This window comes from Macaca fascicularis, chromosome 1 (assembly GCF_037993035.2).
Source record: "Macaca fascicularis isolate 582-1 chromosome 1, T2T-MFA8v1.1".
Classification (NCBI taxonomy): Eukaryota; Metazoa; Chordata; class Mammalia; order Primates; family Cercopithecidae; genus Macaca; species Macaca fascicularis.
This window is the reverse complement of record NC_088375.1, coordinates 36,394,412-36,413,698: the sequence shown is the minus strand read 5'-3', so window position 1 is coordinate 36,413,698 and position 19,287 is coordinate 36,394,412. Positions and strand designations below refer to the sequence as shown.

At 33.5% G+C, this 19,287-nt stretch overlaps 1 protein-coding gene across 13 annotated transcripts in view; it reads right to left on the bottom strand.

Annotated features, from left to right (window-relative positions):
• RALGPS2 (Ral GEF with PH domain and SH3 binding motif 2) overlaps window positions 1–19,287 on the bottom strand; it is a 204,131-nt gene that overhangs the window by 28,787 nt on the left and 156,057 nt on the right. For all 13 annotated transcript variants that reach the window (XM_065530848.2, XM_005540098.4, XM_045393254.2 and 10 more), the window contains 6 exons: window positions 14,122–14,259; window positions 12,797–12,887; window positions 8,175–8,242; window positions 6,494–6,629; window positions 5,583–5,734; window positions 2,313–2,367 (listed from right to left, as the gene is read on the bottom strand). In XM_065530848.2, coding sequence (XP_065386920.1) covers window positions 2,313–2,367; window positions 5,583–5,734; window positions 6,494–6,629; window positions 8,175–8,242; window positions 12,797–12,887; window positions 14,122–14,259 — 640 coding nt within the window. The remainder of the gene's footprint in view (window positions 1–2,312; window positions 2,368–5,582; window positions 5,735–6,493; window positions 6,630–8,174; window positions 8,243–12,796; window positions 12,888–14,121; window positions 14,260–19,287) is intronic.

Sequence of the window (19,287 nt, the reverse complement as noted above, 5' to 3'; positions counted from 1 at the left end):
AAAGCATGCAGCATAGATTTAAAAAATTTTTTTCTTCTACTGTTGACTCTAGAAATACTTAGAGGTATTTAGTACACATCATATATTTATATATATATTCACTTTCACAAATCTGCTAAAAGAATTAAAGAGCTATTTATAGCCAAATAATAAAAAAAAACCTGAAAAATACTTCAAATTTGCTTACATTTCTATACCACTTCTTGGATTCCAGTTTAAATATGATGCCCGGATTTATATAAGTAATTCATTTTTATTATATGTCCCTATGAAGACACCTAAAAACAATGTGGCTTGTAAACTTAAAACTCATGAGGAAAACTTTATTTTCCTCTTTATCCTTTATAGTAAATAAAACTAATAAAAGAAATGAACTGAGTAATATAGGCATTATTTCTACATTAACTGACAAAGCCAATAAATGATAAAAATGATGAGTTAATAATTATCCAAAATGGTACATAATAGTTAAAAACAAAAAAAATAAAAACAGACACATAAAAATACTGATACTTCTTTGCCTAGGAAAACCCGAAAGTAGCACTGTTGATAAATGATATTTTGAAGAAAAAGCATTATTTTAGCAACTTGTATTTGATGTCTATCTAGAAAATAAGAACAGAAAATGGTATGTTAACATTCAGAGTACATTTTTCAACTTCACTATCCATGAGTAGTACTTTAAATCTTAGTTCTTTATTCACTTTCTATTATTTCATGTCTGAATCTTGCTGGGCAGCATTCATTTCACTGTTCTCAAAACGTTCCAAGAGCCCACTAATTTAAACTTGGAATAAGAAAAGTAGATTTTTTAGCCACAAATGTCTGCAAAGCAAAACATCTGTTATAAAGGAAAAAAATTGTTTTGAGATGTGAAGGTAACATCATTAAATACTGTCTTCATAAGTAACCTGTTGGGATGAGAACAGATTATTTAACACACCACCATTCTGGTTACTCATAAGTCAAGCAATCTAAAAAACAATTTGGTTAATCAATATTTTTTAAATATAAAGATTACAATATACTCTATAATCAACTTCTGATGGTATTACATTCTTTCTAGAGGGAAAGACAATTTGAACAAATTCAGACAACATATCAAAGGCAATTCTTGTGTTTTTCACATTTCAGGCAAACCCAAATGAATAGATCAAAAGTAAAGGTTGGAAGGAAAATAATACAAAAATAAATAAAAATAATTTGTTTTTACTTATTATTATCTCACAAAACAAAGAGAACAAAAGTTGGGAACGCTGATAATTAGAGTAGAAAGGATTCAAAGTACTTTGCAATGTAGAACTTATAAACAAAATCTTAACCACATAATAGTGAGAAATCTTTATGAAGTCACATAAAAAGGAAGGATCTATTTTTCCAATTAAACAGCATGAAATTTATGATTTCAAATAAAATTTGATTTAAACTTGTTTTCTAAAATTGTGACTGATAAGGAGTTAGGCAAATAAACATTTTCAACTTCAGTATTAATATGACATTTAACATTCAATCTAAATGACCCTCTTTTTGAGTAATGAATACAGGTATTTTTAGAAACTTACTTAGTTCATATACAAAAGGGGAGCAATTATTTTGGTCAAGAGCCAAATATCTTATGAGTCTGAAATGGCAGAACTGAAATGGTCAGTGAAAACATAAGAATCCTAATGGACATTTAATAAATAATTATTTGCCTTGTTCAGTCACATTCTTCAGATCTTATATGTACTTAGACCTCAATATAGCATGATATAGCAGACGATAGCTTTAACAGCTTAAAGCAACAAAGGAAGGAGAAGGGAGCACAACTTACAGTATTTCAGTATGAAAGTGTACTCTGAAAATTTTGAGTTTATGACAGTTTAAATTCAAACCTCAACTTGCTTTACTTGTATAGTTTAAAATTTATTAAATCATTTTGTCTTTGACAAAGTAGCAGAGAATAAAGTTGACTCTTCCACTAAATGCCTTAAAATTACTTAAATGAACCAGAACTTAAGGAAATAATCTTTTGAATACCTAAGCAGGTTACTTGTCGATGACTGGTTATTATTTTTAAGCTATAATTTTAAATGTATTAAAATTCAAATACATGTGTCATCCCACCAAATAAACATTTAGAGATAAGACTATCATTCATTCTCATTACTTACATATCGAAACTTAAATATCAACTTCTAATTTCTTTTACCAGTAGAAAACTTAATCGCTTACAGATATGTAGTAAATATTATCTCTTAATTTTGTATTATCACATTATTTAACCCAGACAAAATAAACTCAAAGTAGTTCAAATGGACAATTTATCTTACCTTTCAAAAGCAGGCCATGAGGTCTCTTCACTTAGTTCAGAACCATCACTGCTACCTAAAATGAAAAGTTATTCTAGTTTTTAAACATCAGAATTATCTCTCTTAGTTTGCATTTCACAATTTAAAAATAAATTAATGAACCTATGCTCATAAAATGACAATCACATTGTGGGTGAACATATCCACATATTAATTCTTTATTCTAATATTACTGCTGTATTTTGCAATATATTGGAATGCAGTTGACACGACAACCTAAAATAACAAAATAGCATAAAACATTTTTGCTTGCCTACTTGTAGCTGAAATTCATTATGTCAATAAACAATTTTTCCTACCATTAGTGAAAATAAAATAACACAAAGTTTCTTATTAGATTTGTCATAATTTAGGACCAATATAATTATAAAATCCTTGGAGATTCATGGCACACTTCTTTCTCTTGTATCAAAGTCCATTACTACCCTAAGTATAAAAAGCCTAATGAAATCCAATTCTTTGTCTCTAGAGACAAAGTTAAAGAGGATGGAATCTCTAAATTTAAAAAACCAAAAACTGGCGCTATAAAAATGTAACAATTTTCTCTTTGGCCAAAAGATCAGTTAAAATAAAATGGTCTTCAAACAGAATGTTTAAAATTAGCTAGAGGGGAAAAAAAAAACAACAAAAAAACTATGGGGAATGAATTCAGAGTCCAAAACAGCTTAGTTGACTTAAATGTTACTTTAAAGATAATTCTGGCTCTCAATAAAATTAGGATGACTAATAGGTCAAGTTAAATTGTCTATCAGACAGGGTTCTAAGAAGAGAGACTATTTTACAAGCAGGATTCTGAAAGACTCAAATTCTAATGCTGTAAGGTAAGCATCAGATACCTGTAATGGATGCTGTAAGGTATCCATTAGACTCATCTCTCTTAGAGACGATGGATTAATACCCTTCTACGGGTTTGCAATGGCACTAGTTATGTACCATCCTTGGATAAACTGAGATAACAATCACTGAAATAATCTTCTGTATTGTATGGTTCAGAAGAAGAACCAGAGGTAACCTGTGCTGGTGGTGGGGTTTTGTACATTATCTACAATATCTTTTGATTTGTGGCACTATGTGGTAAAGACTGAAAATTTAAGCATAATTAGTATAACTTATTTGTAGAAAATGTAAGCATGAAGCTCAGAGTTAATCTGCTTCCCTTAGTTAGCTACGTGAGACTACTCAAGATTATCTAGGATAGATATCACATTAGAAAATGTTTGAAGCCATTGTTCTAAGCACTGGTTAATTTTCCCACAGTATTTTCAAAGCCTTCACTGAAGATTAATATTGCATGTAAAAGTTAAAGCTAAGAAAAAAAAAAACTCTTGTGTATGTTAATACCTATCATCTTATGGTAATAGACTTACTCTTTTTATCATATTGTTAAAGCTTTAAAACAAAAATCCTCGAAAGTAAATGCCTATGTGTAATGTTCTTAATTTACAAACTAGGATGCAACGATCTTTTACCGTTGACCTACTTAGCCTTAGAATAATTAAAAAATAAACACAAATGCAAAAATCTGCTCTAAAAGAGAAAAGTCTCCACACTGAAATGCTAACTATAACTCAATAAAATAACTAAACAACAATCTTGTGGTAACCAAAAGGACATCTATGAAAAGTAAAAGCTATAAACTATAGAATAATTCTCACTATAACACTTATGATGAGCAAGAATAAAATATTACATACTTGAGAGTTGTAATTTTAAAAATTACTTTGTGCTTTAAGTGGCATGCCAAATTCTTATGTGTAGAAAATTTTTGACTGAAAAAAGGTTCTTTCCTTTGCAAAATTATTCTTCAGACTGAAATTAATATTTGCATATAGGCACTCAGAACATTAATAAGAGGTATTTCAGGTGACAAACTTGTCTTTTAAAAAAATTTTATCATTTATTCACTTGCATTTTTATATAAAAAGGGGACTATCAGAATAAACAACTGCTGAATGGTAATGGAGAGCTCTGAAATAATGATTCCTGTGCCTCAGCATCCTAAGTAGCTGGGATTACAGGCATGCACTATTACACCCCAATGATTTTTGTATTTTTAGTAGAGATGGGGTTTTGCCATGTTGGCCAGGCTCATTTTAAACTCCTGACCTCAAGAGATCTGCCCATCTGGGACTCCCAAAGTGCTGGGATTACAGGCGTGAGCCACCCTGCCCCGGCCTGTATGAATAATTTCTAATTGTAAAAAGAAATAATGTTCATCTAGAAGACTCAAAAATTAAAAGTTTAGGAAGTAAAAACAAATCCCTCTCTTAATCTCACATCCCTTTCTAATATGGTCCCAATTTTCTGCTCTTCTTCACATTAGCTATTTCTGTTTCCTCACCTCTCATTTTCAAATCTACTCCAAACCAGGCCTTGCCCTGACACTTCCATGAAGCAACTCTTACCAAGGTCACCAATGACTTTTATTTTGCCAAATCACCTCCGTCAATTCCCTGTTCTCATCTTAGCTCTCTTTTTTTGCATTTGATATTCACACATTCAGTACTTTCCTCCTCCTTGAGATACTTCATCTACTGGGCTTTTGTTTTTTTCCCCCTACTTCATTGATCTCTCTTTTTTAGTTTCCTTTGATGACCCATCCTTCATTTAAAAAATAATCAGACTTCTAAATGTGAGAATGTTTTCTTATTTATGTACACTCTCTCTTTAGGTACCCTCAACCAATCATGGCTTATAAATATGCTACCTCTCATATATCTTCAGACCTGACCTTAACCCTCTGAGCTCCAGATTCATATATTCAGCAACCTACCTGACATCTCCATAGGGACTAAACATGTCCAAAACAGAACTGATTCCCCAAATTCAGTCCCCCTTCACAAACACTTCACTGCCCACAGATTACTCTGTCTTCTCTACCTTGGTAATAGCATCATCATCTAATTATTATGCTTGTTTAACCCAAATAGCCTGAAGTCATCCTTAACTCCACACTCTTCCTCCTCCCCATATTCAAATCACATGCAGTTAACTAATTCAACCAGTCCATATGTTCTTTTTCCACCTTCTTCAAATGCTTCCCCTTCTGGAGTTAAAAACAGCAAGCACTTTTAAAATCATTACAAATTATTAACTTCATCCTGTATTTAACTGCTACTTTGTTTTCTAACCAAATTTTCTCTATGTGTGGTGGGGTTTTTTTCCAGTCAAGTTTTGTTAACATTTTTATTTAATGTTAAATTACAACCCTCTCAGAGAAGTATTTCTCACCTATTGATATTCCACTAGAAAGAGTAGAACTTTCAGCTTGGCCTCGAGATGGCGCATGGGGCTCCATGACGCTATCATCTAACAGATGTCTTGGCCCTGCATTTGGAAATGTTGCACTCTTAAATTCTGCGGTGTTCATTTTATGAATGAAACTGGAAACAAAGAGAAAAAAAAGTCATATCTTTTATTATTGTTACTAATTTAAAAACTGCTCTTTATATAAAGATTTAGGACATAAAAGATTTACCTGCTAACTGTCATACTCAGATCTTACCATAAAAGCCTCAAATGAACAGTTCAGGGAAAATGTTTTAGGAAACCTGGCCATATCTATCTATATAATTAGAGCATATTTTAAAATAATTTCATTTTGAGCCTCATGTCTATTAAAAAAATTGTTTCCACATTCACTTTTGGAGAACGGTTATTAAATTTCCAGAGAAATCATGGCAAAAGTGAACATGTGTCCCCATTTTGAAAAAACAATATACTGCAAAACTAATGAAGCTAAACAAAAGGTCAGTTTTCTTTATATTTAGGAATAAAGAAAATAATTTTTACAGCTGTCACTTTTGACATTTTGGTTAAGACAGTGACTGTCTTGATATAAAGGTTATAATTTTTTTAAAAAGTTATATTGCTATCCTGATTTTATTTATGATGGCCCTCTGTAATGTTCATGTATAGTCCCCAAATATAAATGCATTGTTGACAAAATCCCATTTCCAAATTCAGGTAAAGTAAGAAATAAACGCTTTTAGGCAAATAAGACATTTTACTGAATCAGAAAACGGCTATTAAGAAAAAAGAAAACTATTCAAGGGTACCATTTTCTACTGAACTAATAAATAGACAATAAATTCAATTATAAACAATTTAAAAATTTGAAAGATAAAATTAAAAATGCTGACTTATAACCCAAGCTATGGCACTTCCTGTGTCCATGTGGAATCAGATTCCGAGGGGATGGTGGTGTCTGTGGGAGCAAGGCTCCTTCAGCTGCCACACTTTTTCGTCCACTCTGTGGAGATGCTCCTACTTCAGGACCTAAGGGTTAAATTTAAACAGATTTTCAAATGATTACTTTATTTTTCAATCCCTGATATAAAATACTAAATGTGGTTCAAATTTTGAGATAGTACTGATGTTAGTTCTATTTCATTGACTTGAAGATGAGAAATATATTCTAAGTCCTAAAACACAAAATCCCAAACCATACAAAATCCATTAACTTTTATCTTAGTTATACTAAGTAGAGGCAGTGTAAATATTTTCTCCATTTACATAGGAAGAAGCAGAATTAGAATAGACTAGCTTTCACATCACAGACAAAATCTGGACTAAACACCCAGGTCTTCTGAGTCCTAGGTTCACTGCTCTTTTAATTTTACACATTACTTCTTTACTCCTAGTTTCAACTTCCTCTTAGATAAAGAATGTGTCGGGTAGGTCAAACACTCAAATTAGAAATTAAATCTATACCGACACTGTTCAGGCTTATGGGAATAAATAATAGAATATTATGAAAGAACAAAACAGCACTTTAAGAATAAAAAGAAAAGCAAATTTAAGAAATTTAAACTGCAGTGTTTTTTCTGCTTGGAATATTCTTCCCCATAGATATTGTCATGGTTTGTTTCTTCACTTCTTCACATCTTATTAGATTAGCTGTCAAATATTTTTAGAATATACATGAAACTTAGCGCGAAGGCCTATATTGGGAATTTAAAAAAGGTACCTATCAGGGATTTCTTAAATAATGACAATTTTATGTTTTTTAAGAAATTACTTGTGGTATATGCATAATATCCCCGTTATAATGTAACAGGTAAAGTAAGGAACTATGATTTTTATATTAAAGTGAACATTTGAAAAAATTATGCCACTAAAATTGACTTCTATAATTATTCAAATTAGCAGACTTTCCCATTAGACCACAGAAATTTCTAGTGTAATCAACCTTCATTGCCCAGGACAGTGCATTCTTAATTAAAAATGAATATTCATAACTACTTATCTATTATTTTCCATCTCTTGTATCTATCTATTTTCCTTGATTACGTAGCATATTTGTTTGTACGCTACTGACAAACTATAGCAACCTTTTTCTTTTTTTTTGAGATGGAGTCTCGCTCTGTCGCCCAGGCTGGAGAGCAGTGGCATGATCTCGGCTCATTGCAAGCTCTGCCTCCTGGGTTCACACCATTCTCCTGCCTCAGTCTCCTAAGCAGCTGCTACTACAGGCGTCTGCCACCACGCCCGGCTAATTTTTTTGTATTTTTTTGTGTGTGTTTTTTTAGTAGAGGCAGGGTTTCACCGTGTTAGCCAGGATGGTCTCGATCTCCTGACCTCATGATCCGCCCGCCTTGGCCTCCCAAAGAGCTGGGATTATTACAGGTGTGAGCCATGGAGCCCGGCCAGCAACTTTTAAATTTAAAAAGAAAAAAAAAAAAACCCAGAAAGGACTTTAATATCAAAATAAATTTTACATGCAGTATAAGAAGTACGAAATTTTTATTTACTTTGGAGTATATTCTTCCTTATTAGGTTATCTGATTTAGATTTGGTAACAAGAGAAAACTATGTACTGACCTACTAAATCTTCTCTGGAAGCAGCAGAACGTGGGGTGCTCGTCCCTGGTTCTATCTTTAATGAAAGCCTGAATTTTAAAAAGACAAAATACATACAATGATTAACATTTGACAAAATAAGATTAAAGTTGTGTATTTTCTCACAAAAAAACTAAAAACATTTTTATGAAATAATCTGACCTATATATTTTTCTTCAAGAGCAATCTTCTTCTTTTTAAGAGACAGGGAATCTCACTTAAGCCTCAAACTCGTGGGCTCAAGTGATCCTTCCACCTTGGCCTCCCCAAGTGCTGGGATTACAGGCATGAGCCACCAAGCCTGGCCAAGGGCAATTTTTAATTAAGATGTTAAGTCTCTTATCTCTTTCATACAAAGCTGATCTTATGGTTATTCTAGGAAATATTAGGAAGGGACAATATATTAAAAAGTTGTATTTAAAAACACAAAAATCTCCCCCAGTTACCCCAAAGTTGCCAAACCATGGAACACATTTAAAGATACTTGATGAATGACTAAATGATGATTCAACTTAGAGCTTACACTGATACCTGACACTTGATTCAGAAACTTTCATATGTATTATTAAATATATTATGCAAATTATTTCTAAAAACACCTTATTTAAAACTAACCATCTAACAAACCAGCTGACAAAACTCTTCAAAAGAAAGATCTACACAAATAAAAAGGTTGTTTGGAAAATTTCTAATAAGTTCCTGTCCTAAGTCAGAGTTTATTATTTGGTACTTAAGTTCCATTTAGGATAATATGTCCAGTTCTGAGTTTCACAGTGAAAGAGATCATGATTTCTATCAGTGGAAGCTATTTCAGAAAATAGGACACTAAAGTAGTTGTAGAAAATGCTTTGATATGATACATGAAGCCTAATATTGCTGAGTCTGTCTGAAATTTAATAAAAACTGTTTAGTATTCTACTAAAATTTTAAAATTGCACAATACAAATGGCATTTATAATGATAAACAAATCTACTGTAAGTTCTTATTAATTATATTCCAGTTATTTGATAATATAAAATGCATATGTTGAATAAATGATTAACCAGACTCTTTTCTCTTTTTATGAAAATGTTTAATTATTTAGGCTACAAACTATACTGCATTCATTCATTGGACAAGTATTTACTGAACACCTGTATTGGGCACTGTGCTCAGAACTGGAATATAACAGAGATTACGGCAGACGCGGTATGCCCATCCTTCTGAAGCTTACAGTCTAGTGGATGAAAGAAAAGTAGTAAATGAAATAACTACCATTTCCCAACGACACCAACATAGAAAGGGAAAGAAAGGGAGCTTATTGGGCGAATCACACTGCTATTGGTAGCAGCTAGAAACTGACAGCAATATAAAAAGTAGAAGCATCTTTAAAAAGCACTGAAGGCTAGTCTGAGTGCCAGCTGCTTACAACATCGTCAAAGCACCACATAATAAGAGAGATGCTGATTCATTAAGAAAAGATATGTTCAGTATTAAAATAAAAACCAGAAAAATTTTCATCCTGATCAAAAGACATGTAATTTGTAATATCTATACTGGCTGCCTATGTAGATCAAGTTGCCCAAAATAGACCTTTTGTAAGTGACATGCCATTTCTATTTACAAATTTTTCATCATAAAAGGCATTTTTTTCTAACAAAATGTTTTCTTTTAATTTTTTCTAATAATTTTAATGACATCTTAAAATGCTCTATTCTTCATACACACTAAATTATTAGGCTTATGCAACAAACACACTGCATTTTTAGAAAAATCATCTGTCAGCTGGATGTGGTGGCTCACGCCTGTAATCCTAGCACTTTGGGAGGCTGAAGCGGGTGGATCATCTGAGGTCAGGAGTTCAAGATCAGCCTGGCCAACATAGTGAAACCCCATCTCTACTAAAAATACACAAATTAGCCAGGCATGATGGTGGGCACCTGTAATCCCAGCTACTCGGGAGGCTGAGGCAGAAGAATCACTTGAACCCGGTGGGGTGGAGGTTGCAGTGAGCTGAGATCGCACCACTGCCCTGCCCTCCAAACTGGGAAACAGAGTGAAATTCCGTCTCCAAAAAAAAAAAAAAAAAAAAGGAAAAGGAAAAGAAAAACAATGTCTTCTCTAAGTCCCGTATGATGTTCCAATAACATCAAATGACTCATCGTTCCTCATGCAAAGACACTGTTTCTCATCCCATTCCTTTGATCATTCCATTCCCCAGCATGCTTTTCCTCACCCTTCACGTGGGACTAACTCCTACTCACCTGTTAAGATTCAGCCTCAGATGACGCTGTCTCCTGAAGCTGTTTGTATTTCCCTTCTTTTTAGTTTTCCTATGAAAATCTGGGTTAGGTCCCCCCACTTACCTATGTTTCCACAGCATCCTTGGCATATTTTTATTATAGTACTGTTTGAAATGTCTTATAATCATCTGTTTTGCGGATGTATCTTACATGAGACTGAGCTTCTTGAGGGCAAGAACAGTATCTTATTTTTATAATCCCAGCAACTAGCACAGTAACTGGCCTATAACAAAACCTTAGTAAATATCTGTCAATGTAATGGAAGGGCTGCTCTGGTTCTAGCTCCTCATGAAAACAAAAATCAGTATAATAGTATCAGTTTTCCTACAAAAATGAAGGCACTATATGATATGTCAGTTTATAGAATGTCGGAACTACTTCGTGGCTTCACTGGCTAAGTCTACCCTTTTAGCAAAGTAAAAACTAGCTTTAATAAATACTGTATTATAATTTTACAGTAGTCACAAAAAATTTGCCATCCTCTATAAAAATTGCGCAAAATTTTCTTAGATTTTACTTCAATCTAATAAACTTTAAATTCTTTTAAATTCAGTAAGTTTCTTGAGCCAGATAAATATCTAATAGCTACTTACTCACATTTTGAATTTTAAGATATCTGTTCTACACCTCACTGGACAAAACTTAAGTATTTACTAGGCATGAGTTCTATGTCAGTAATTAGAGAGAAGGGAAAAATAGTGGTAAGTATAAGACACAGACCATCGAACTTGAAAAACTTACAACCCAGGGCAACAGATTTGTGAACAACTCCAGCCTTAAAAAGCTTTTTCATTGACTTTACACATTTTCAAGTAAGTAACCACGTAGAAACTTTTTGTAGAATAAAAATTGGTACAGAAATATAAAGTGTTGACATTATGGTGTGAGAGAAAAGATGGTAATAAATGCATTTTCAAACATTAGTAAAATTTTAGATGCATTTAGAAAAATTATTCCTAGATGTTTTCCAGAATTTCTACAGCCATTTACTGGGACTAATTCTGTTCTACAAAAATTTTTTAAAATTGTCAAAATCTGGAACAAGGAAGTTAATAATCATTACCAAAGGAAGACAAAAAAAATTTCTATGTAATGCATTAACATTGAAAAATAATCTAGTCTTTTACTTTGATAAATTTTTGAAACATGACCTTTTATTGGAAAAAATATTTGTGAAAGTGCAAAATTCAATTTGAAAGCTTGGAAACAACTGGGATAATAAAGCTAAGTAAACTTTTTAAACAAAGTAACAAATGAAGCTAAAAGAAAAGTGACAAACTTCAAGAGAAATAAGCTCTTTATCCTCCCACCTTAAAAAAAAAAAATCCCAGCAGTTATGATGTAAAGTATATCAATAAAAGACGAAAAGGTTAATAATTTAAAAATTTCCTCTCCCATCTTTGGGAAGTACTGTGGATATAAGGAGATAAAAATGAGATAAAAATGGATATCAGCTATTTTAAAAGTGATTTCAAACAATCTTTTTTTTTTTTTTTTTTTTTTTGAGATGGAGTTTTGCTCTTTTTGCCCAGGCTGGAGTGCAATGGTGCACTCTCGGCTCACTGCAACCTCTGCCTCCTGGGTTCTAGTGATTCTCCTGCCTCAGCCTCCCAAGTAGCTGGGATTACAGGCATGCACCACCATGCCTGGCTAATTTTGTATTTTTAGTACAGACAGTGTTTCACTATATTGGCCAGGCTGGTCTCGAACTCCCGACCTCAAGTGATCCACCTGCCTCGGCCTCCCAAAGTGCTGGGATTACAGGTGTGAGTCATTGTGCCCCACTGTGCCCGGCCTCAAAAATCTTTAACAAAGAACTTGCTATAATATAGAGAAAAGGATAAGTGTGGTGCTACATTGGAGAAATGTCTCTTCTCCAGAGAGAAGATGGACCAGTAGTCTCCCAATCCGCAAAAACAATTAAAAACAAACAATGATGTGTCAATAATTAGCATTAAGCAGTAATTTTTCTATTTTAAAAAGTTTCACTAATTTTTCTGTCTATTAAAAGATAAATTCTGTAAGGATTCAATGATTGAATATGGGGGAAAAGAAGAAATTTAAATTAGAACTATCAAACGTTAGCTCTCTACAAACAGAGATAAAAATATTAAAAAGAACAGATGAGGTATTTGTATATTGGCTCAATCATAACAAGTGACTAAAAAGTAATACATGTTAGTATCTTTACTGCTATAAACCTACCACTGGATTAGGCCTTTGTATGGTACCATGTAGGATTTAGATGTTTAAATACATAGGGATAGAAAGGTGGAGGACAGGACAAAGTTATACAAACCACTTTTGAAGATCCAACCTACTTGTAATTATCGTCTTCCACAAATTTTTGTAGTTCTTCTATATATTGAACGGAGTTCAGATATTTTTGGACATGAGGCAACATGGGAATATCTAGGCAAAAGGTGATAAATAATTATCTGATAAAGCACATCTTAACCAGAACTTTAAAAATTAAGCTGAAAATAACTTAAAGGTAAATTAAGGCCGCATGGCAGCAAAATTTAAATTAACTCTAGAAGGACATTACTGAGATAAACTTTAATTGAAACTGAAGGTAATTTAGAAAATTACAGTTGCATACTGTTTGTCTAGATTTTTTTTTTAGTAGTTCCAATTATAAAGTCCCATATATTTGAGAAATTTCATAGAAAAAGATCAGGAACTATTCTAAACTAAACAGAAGAGGTGAAGGCAGTTATTTTTCTTTTAAAGAAACCTGGTTCCCATTTATAAATATGGTTTATCTCCTCCCCTTATAAGTCTCAAGCAAGATTAATTTAACAACGCAACTTGATGCTATGTTTAAAATATTGAGAAAAGGACAAAATAAGGAATTATTTGATTTAACTTTCAGTAAGATTCTATCTCCACACAGATAGTTTTAGGAAGTTTTTGAGGTTTTCTAAAAAGTACAGATGCATGAAGTAAAAGTTAGCTTTAAGATAAATTCACTTGAAGTAATCATATAATGTAAAACTCAGTTTTTTAACCCATAAAAATTACGTATTAACAGCCTAACTTTATTCCCTATCAAACTGGAAGTATCTAAACATAAAAAAAAAAAAAAAAAAAAAAAGTCCTTTCTCATCATTTGGGCTTATGTGGCTGTTTCTATATTTGTCATTCCATAAAATACACATTGGGCGAAAATTGGTTATTTACTCGATAATCTGACTCAAGAAAGTTGGTCAACTGTCACGAAGATCAAGGGTCTCAGCTAAACTTTCCTAATTGAAAGCTGTAAGAATGATTTACATAACAGATCAGGGAGATCAAATGAGATAATAGAAAATGACTTTGTCAACTATAAAGGGCCAAATAGCTGTGAGGTAGTAATATTAAATAGTGTCCTTGTGCTGTGAGAAAGTTGCTGTAAAATAGCAGAAAAGCAAAATATAAAAATAAAAATTTTAAATATTAAATACTTAAATTCTTAAAAGCAAGATCTTAAACAGGATGCTACGTACTAAATGGCAAAATAAAACAAGCATTATTTTCCTTTATGTTAGAATGGAAATAAGAAATTGATGTCCCCTGCTGTGTGAAAAGTATCATCAATGTGTGTAAATAAATCACTGGAATTACAGCAATGTTAATGGCTAGGCATTATCCCCCAGAAACTTACCATATTCACAAGACTGTTGTAAATCAGAAATTATTCGAAGGATATTATTCATTAAATTTGATCTCTGCTCATTTTCTAGAATGCTGCCAGTTGATGGGTATGCTGAATCAATGTATGTTAAATCTGACAAATAGATACCTGAAACAAAATGAGATAAATGTTTTCTTAGTTGTAGCTTGGGAGACTATGACAAAGAAAAGAGGAGAAAAGGTTGTTTATAGATATATTCCACGTATGCCACATTTAAAATATATTGCTATTAATACACTGAAGCCTCGGTAACATATGGTTACTGGGGTCTAGCTTTCCATACAGTTGGGGTCAGACATACACCAATTTTTTGTAATAATATGCTATTTTGTAAATGTCTTCTTGTGATTTCATTTTCTTTTCTTTTTTTTTTTTTTTTGAGATGGAGTCTCGCTCTGTAGGCCAGGCTGGAGTGCAGTGGCTGGATCTCAGCTCACTGCAAGCTCCGCCTCCCGGGTTTACGCCATTCTCCTGCCTCAGCCTCCCGAGTAGCTGGAACTACAGGCGCCCGCCACCTCACCAGGCTAGTTTTCTGTATTTTTTTTTTAGTAGAGATGGGGTTTCACCGTGTTAGCCAGGATGGTTTCGATCTGCTGACCTCGTGATCCGCCCGTCTCGGCCTCCCAAAGTGCTGGGATTACAGGCTTGAGCCACCGCGCCTGGCCTGATTTCATTTTCAAGTATAGTTTGAGGCTAGAGTTAGAAACCCCAGCACATATGGGAATTAATGGAAACGAGCTGAGTTCTTCAATTGGCTCTGCCTCTGACTAGTTTCATAATGGAGAGTTATTTTAAACTCAGAACCTCAGATTTAAAACCTATACAAGCATCCATTTTCCAAGGTGTGTTACAACTTGAAGATATTAATTTAGCCAGCAGCCCAGCCACTGCCTGACATAGGGAAATTATTTAATATTTGTTTTATACTCTCTTGCCTTGGGTTGATAACTATCATTTGAGTCTTAACTACTTTGAAAATTATCTCAATCTGGTAGAAATGTTTTACATTTTAAAGATCAACAAATGAATTTCTGAAAGGGTTCATGTGACTACAAATTGAAGTTAACTATTTCTTACCCTCCATGCTCTTTGCACCAACAAAAATAACACATCCTCTAAAATTTGGTTGTACTAGTCCTTAACATGAAAGGTCACTTATTTAGGATTATTTCTGGAGAGTTCACAATGCACATGTGAAATGTATTAGACAACTATAGCTGGAGATTAAAGAAAAACATACTTTCCTACTTTTACCCTATTACTTCATGTTCACGAACTCTCAGGGTAAATGCAACCAAAATGACATACCCACTGCCTTCTAAATAAACCCTGTTTTTACTCAGCTTTTTCTTATACCTTAAATGTTTTCTAGACTTATCTCTGCCTATCCAAATCTTATATTTTGCTTATCTAATTCAGTGTCAAGATTCTCTAGTTTTCTCACAGATTCCAAGAAAGGAATTCAGACACTGTCTAGTCTAATCCTCTCCTTTTAGAGATGAAGAACCTGAAATATATAGATGGTAAAGGGACGTGTCTAATGCCATACAACCTGTTAGTGACAGAGTTGGATCTCAGATGTTTCACTTATAGCCCAATTAAAAAAAAATTACTTATATTCTGTTTAAAAATCATACATTATCTGTGCATACTATTCACGTAATGACCTTTGTGACTTCAAAATCTCATTATTTAAGTTTTTTTTTTTTTAACATTTATATCTTATCTATTCAAGACTGCAAACTCATTTAAGGCAGTTGCTCTATCTTGCACTCCAAGAGAAAGAAAATCTTGTGCAATGTTTTGACGATAGGTGTTTAACATAAAAGGTTGGCATGGCAATCTTTTTATTCATCCTAGTATCATTCATTTTCCACTCAGTAAATATTTACAGTATTCTTTAAGTCACCTATCGTTCTTTTTTTCTTTAGATAACCTTAACTTTATTTCCCTATGACTCCAAATGAATCTGAGGTTCCAAATGAAGCTGAGGTTCTTCCCACTTTGTCCAATCTCAGAGGAAGAAGAATCCCTGTCTTCTTCCCAAATCTCAATTGTAATTTTGAATGCAATCATTGCTGCCTCCTTCCAGACAACCACTGTTGCCTCTACTATCATTCACCCCTACTGGCTCCTTTCCCAGAGTCAATATACACATTTTTTTTAATCATTTTTTTTTTAAATCATTTTTCCCCCCCAAGACAGAGTCTTGCTCTGTCAAAGGCTGGAATGCAGTGGCGCGATCTTGGCTCACTGCAACCTCTGCCTTCTGGGTTCAAGTGATTCTCGTGCCTCAGCTACCCGAGTAGCTGGGATTACAGGCATGCACAACCATGCCTGGTTAGTTTTTGCATTTTTAGTAGAGACGGGTTTCACCATGTTGGCCAGGCTGGTCTCGAACTCCTGGTCTCAAGTGATCCACACGCCTCAGCCTCCCAAAGTGCTAGGATTACAGGCACGAGTCACTGCACCTGGCCCAATACACATGTTTAAATCTCCCCTACTTATAAAACAAAATCTAAGCAACTCTTCCTTCAAATCTGATCCCACTCCTCAAGATAACATCCTTGTTCTCCCTTCAACACACACCTTAGAAGAGAAACATAGAATAGTACACTTATTTTATTCTTTACTTTATTTTTAATGTAATATTTGATACACATAAAAGTTTTTATGTGTCAGGAAAATTGTGAAAAACTTTGAGATTGGGGGAAAAAAAAAGATTCCTGGGTATCTTGTCTCCAGTACATCCGTTTGGTTCTTCTGAGTTATTTCACAACTCTGCACAGCTGTTGAAAACTGGTAATAAAAATTATTGTTCATAAACATGCCAAAGAATTATGTCCAGTGGGATCTAATGAATGTTGACTTATGTTGACCAATTTTGCAACTATTTGTAAATTTACTTCAGCATTCCTGATTGCATATGAGTGTTACTTTGAATTCACCCTTGACATATTTTTGATTCCCTTATAAATTTAATAATTTAAATGAAAATTCTGACACATATTCATTTCATATTTGTGTGAGAATCGTGATTTCACAAAAATTATTGCTGGGAACGGTGGCTCACGCCTGTAATCTCAGCACTTCAGGAGGCTAGGTGGGCGGACTGCTTGAGCCCAAGAATTTAAGACCAGTCTGGGCAACACGGTGAGATCCCGCTCCTAAGAAAAAATTATCAACATATGTGACACCTGTTGTTATCAAACAATATAATAAACACTTGTGAAAGACCAGTCAACTTATGACTACAACATCCCTAAGGAGAACTAAAAGATTCCTCGAAGAAATGGCATGGAGATGTTGGCATAGGTACATCAATAACAGCAATAAAAGATATATAAAAGTAGCACAGAAAAGCTTAAAGAGGAGTTTCATAAAAATTCTGTGCAAAAAAAAGTCATTCCTTGCTGATGGGATCAGAGAAAGCTTCAAGAAAGAAGTGGGATTTGAGCGGGGTACTAATGTGCCAGTTCTTGCCATTCTTCCATCCTATCATTAAACTCAGATGACAACTCACCTGTACTAGACTGTGCTGTCCAATATAACCACTTGCCACATGTAATTACTGTTTCGTGTGTGTATTCTGAATTGAGATGTATTTGAATATAAAACAGACAAGATTTTGAAGAGTTAATATGAAAAATTAATGTAAAATATCCATTAACTTTATTGGTTACATGTTAATATTTTCATATGTTGGGGTAAATACTACTTTAAAAAAGAACTACGACTTCATCAATACTGTTGTATCTATCTGTATGTTCCTTCTCTACTGCATCTCCTTGCTTCCTGTCCAGAAGTAATCACTACCCTGAACCTCATTTTTTCCCCAGACATCTGTCTGTATTCCTTCTTTTGCCTATTTTTGAGCTTTAAAAATCATATTTTAATGTATATGTGGATTAAATAATAGTATTTGTAATGTCAGAAAAGTGCCTAGTACGGGAGCCTAAGGCAGAAGAATGGTGTGAACCTGGGAGGCAGAGCTTATAGTGAGCCGAGATCGTGCCACTGCACTCCAGCCTGGGTGACAGGGCGAGATTCCGTCTCAAAAAAAAAAAAGAAAAGTGTCTAGTACATACTAAGTCACTTATAAGCATTTATTAAATAAAATTTTAAAATATGCATTTATTTATACTTATAAGCATTTATTAAATAAAATTTAAAAATATGGTCTTCTGTGGTTGCTTTGTCTATTTTGTTTCTAAGACTTATCCAAGCTGTTAAATGCCGCTGTAATTCCTTATAATGAGAACAAGCTAATGTGTGACTATTTTACAATTAACTCATTCATTTTATTTGATAGACTTTTGAATTACTCCCATCCCACCTCCAACCATGTTGCTACAGACATTCTTATACACATTTCCCAGCACACATGTACAAAATTTCTTCAGGATATATAGACACGCCTAGGAGCAAAACTGCCAAATGCTAAAGTATATTAATATTCAACTTTACAAGATGGTGTCACATTATTTTTCAAAGCTATTATCAATTCACACTCCCACTGATGGTATATAAGCTTCTGCTGACCCACATTTGTGCTAACAATTGGTATTATCAATCTCAATTTTGTCAATCTTCTGTATAAAATGGTATCTCTCTGTGTCTTAATTTTTATTTCCTTGATTAGTAATCCGTTTAAACATTTATATTTCTATGTAATAAATGTTTCTGTCCATTTTTTCTTTTGGGTTGTCTTTTTCTTATGGATTTCTAATTTCTTGATGTTTTGTGGACACTAATTTGTCAGTTAAATTTTATCCAGTCACCCTTCAACACACTAAATAATCTGAAATCTGTATCTATCACCTATTTTGGCAATGGCATTAACAACTGTCTCATTCTAAGTCTTAAAACAGCTCTCTTGGTCTCCCCTCCTTATGTAATCTCTCTGCAGTATTGTAACCATTCTCTTCTAGTTCCCAGGTTTTCCCCACCTTGAACTTTCCTATCTTTCCTCTAAGCCCTCACCATTCTTCTTTTTCCTCATGTTTCTTGAAAGCTGGTTTCCTGGAAATTGGTATCATGGTCTGTCATTAATCTTCCCTTACATTCTACATGTACTTTCTCTAGTATCTTAGTTCCATAGCTTTAGCTACTACCTAATTGCTGATGACTTTTGAA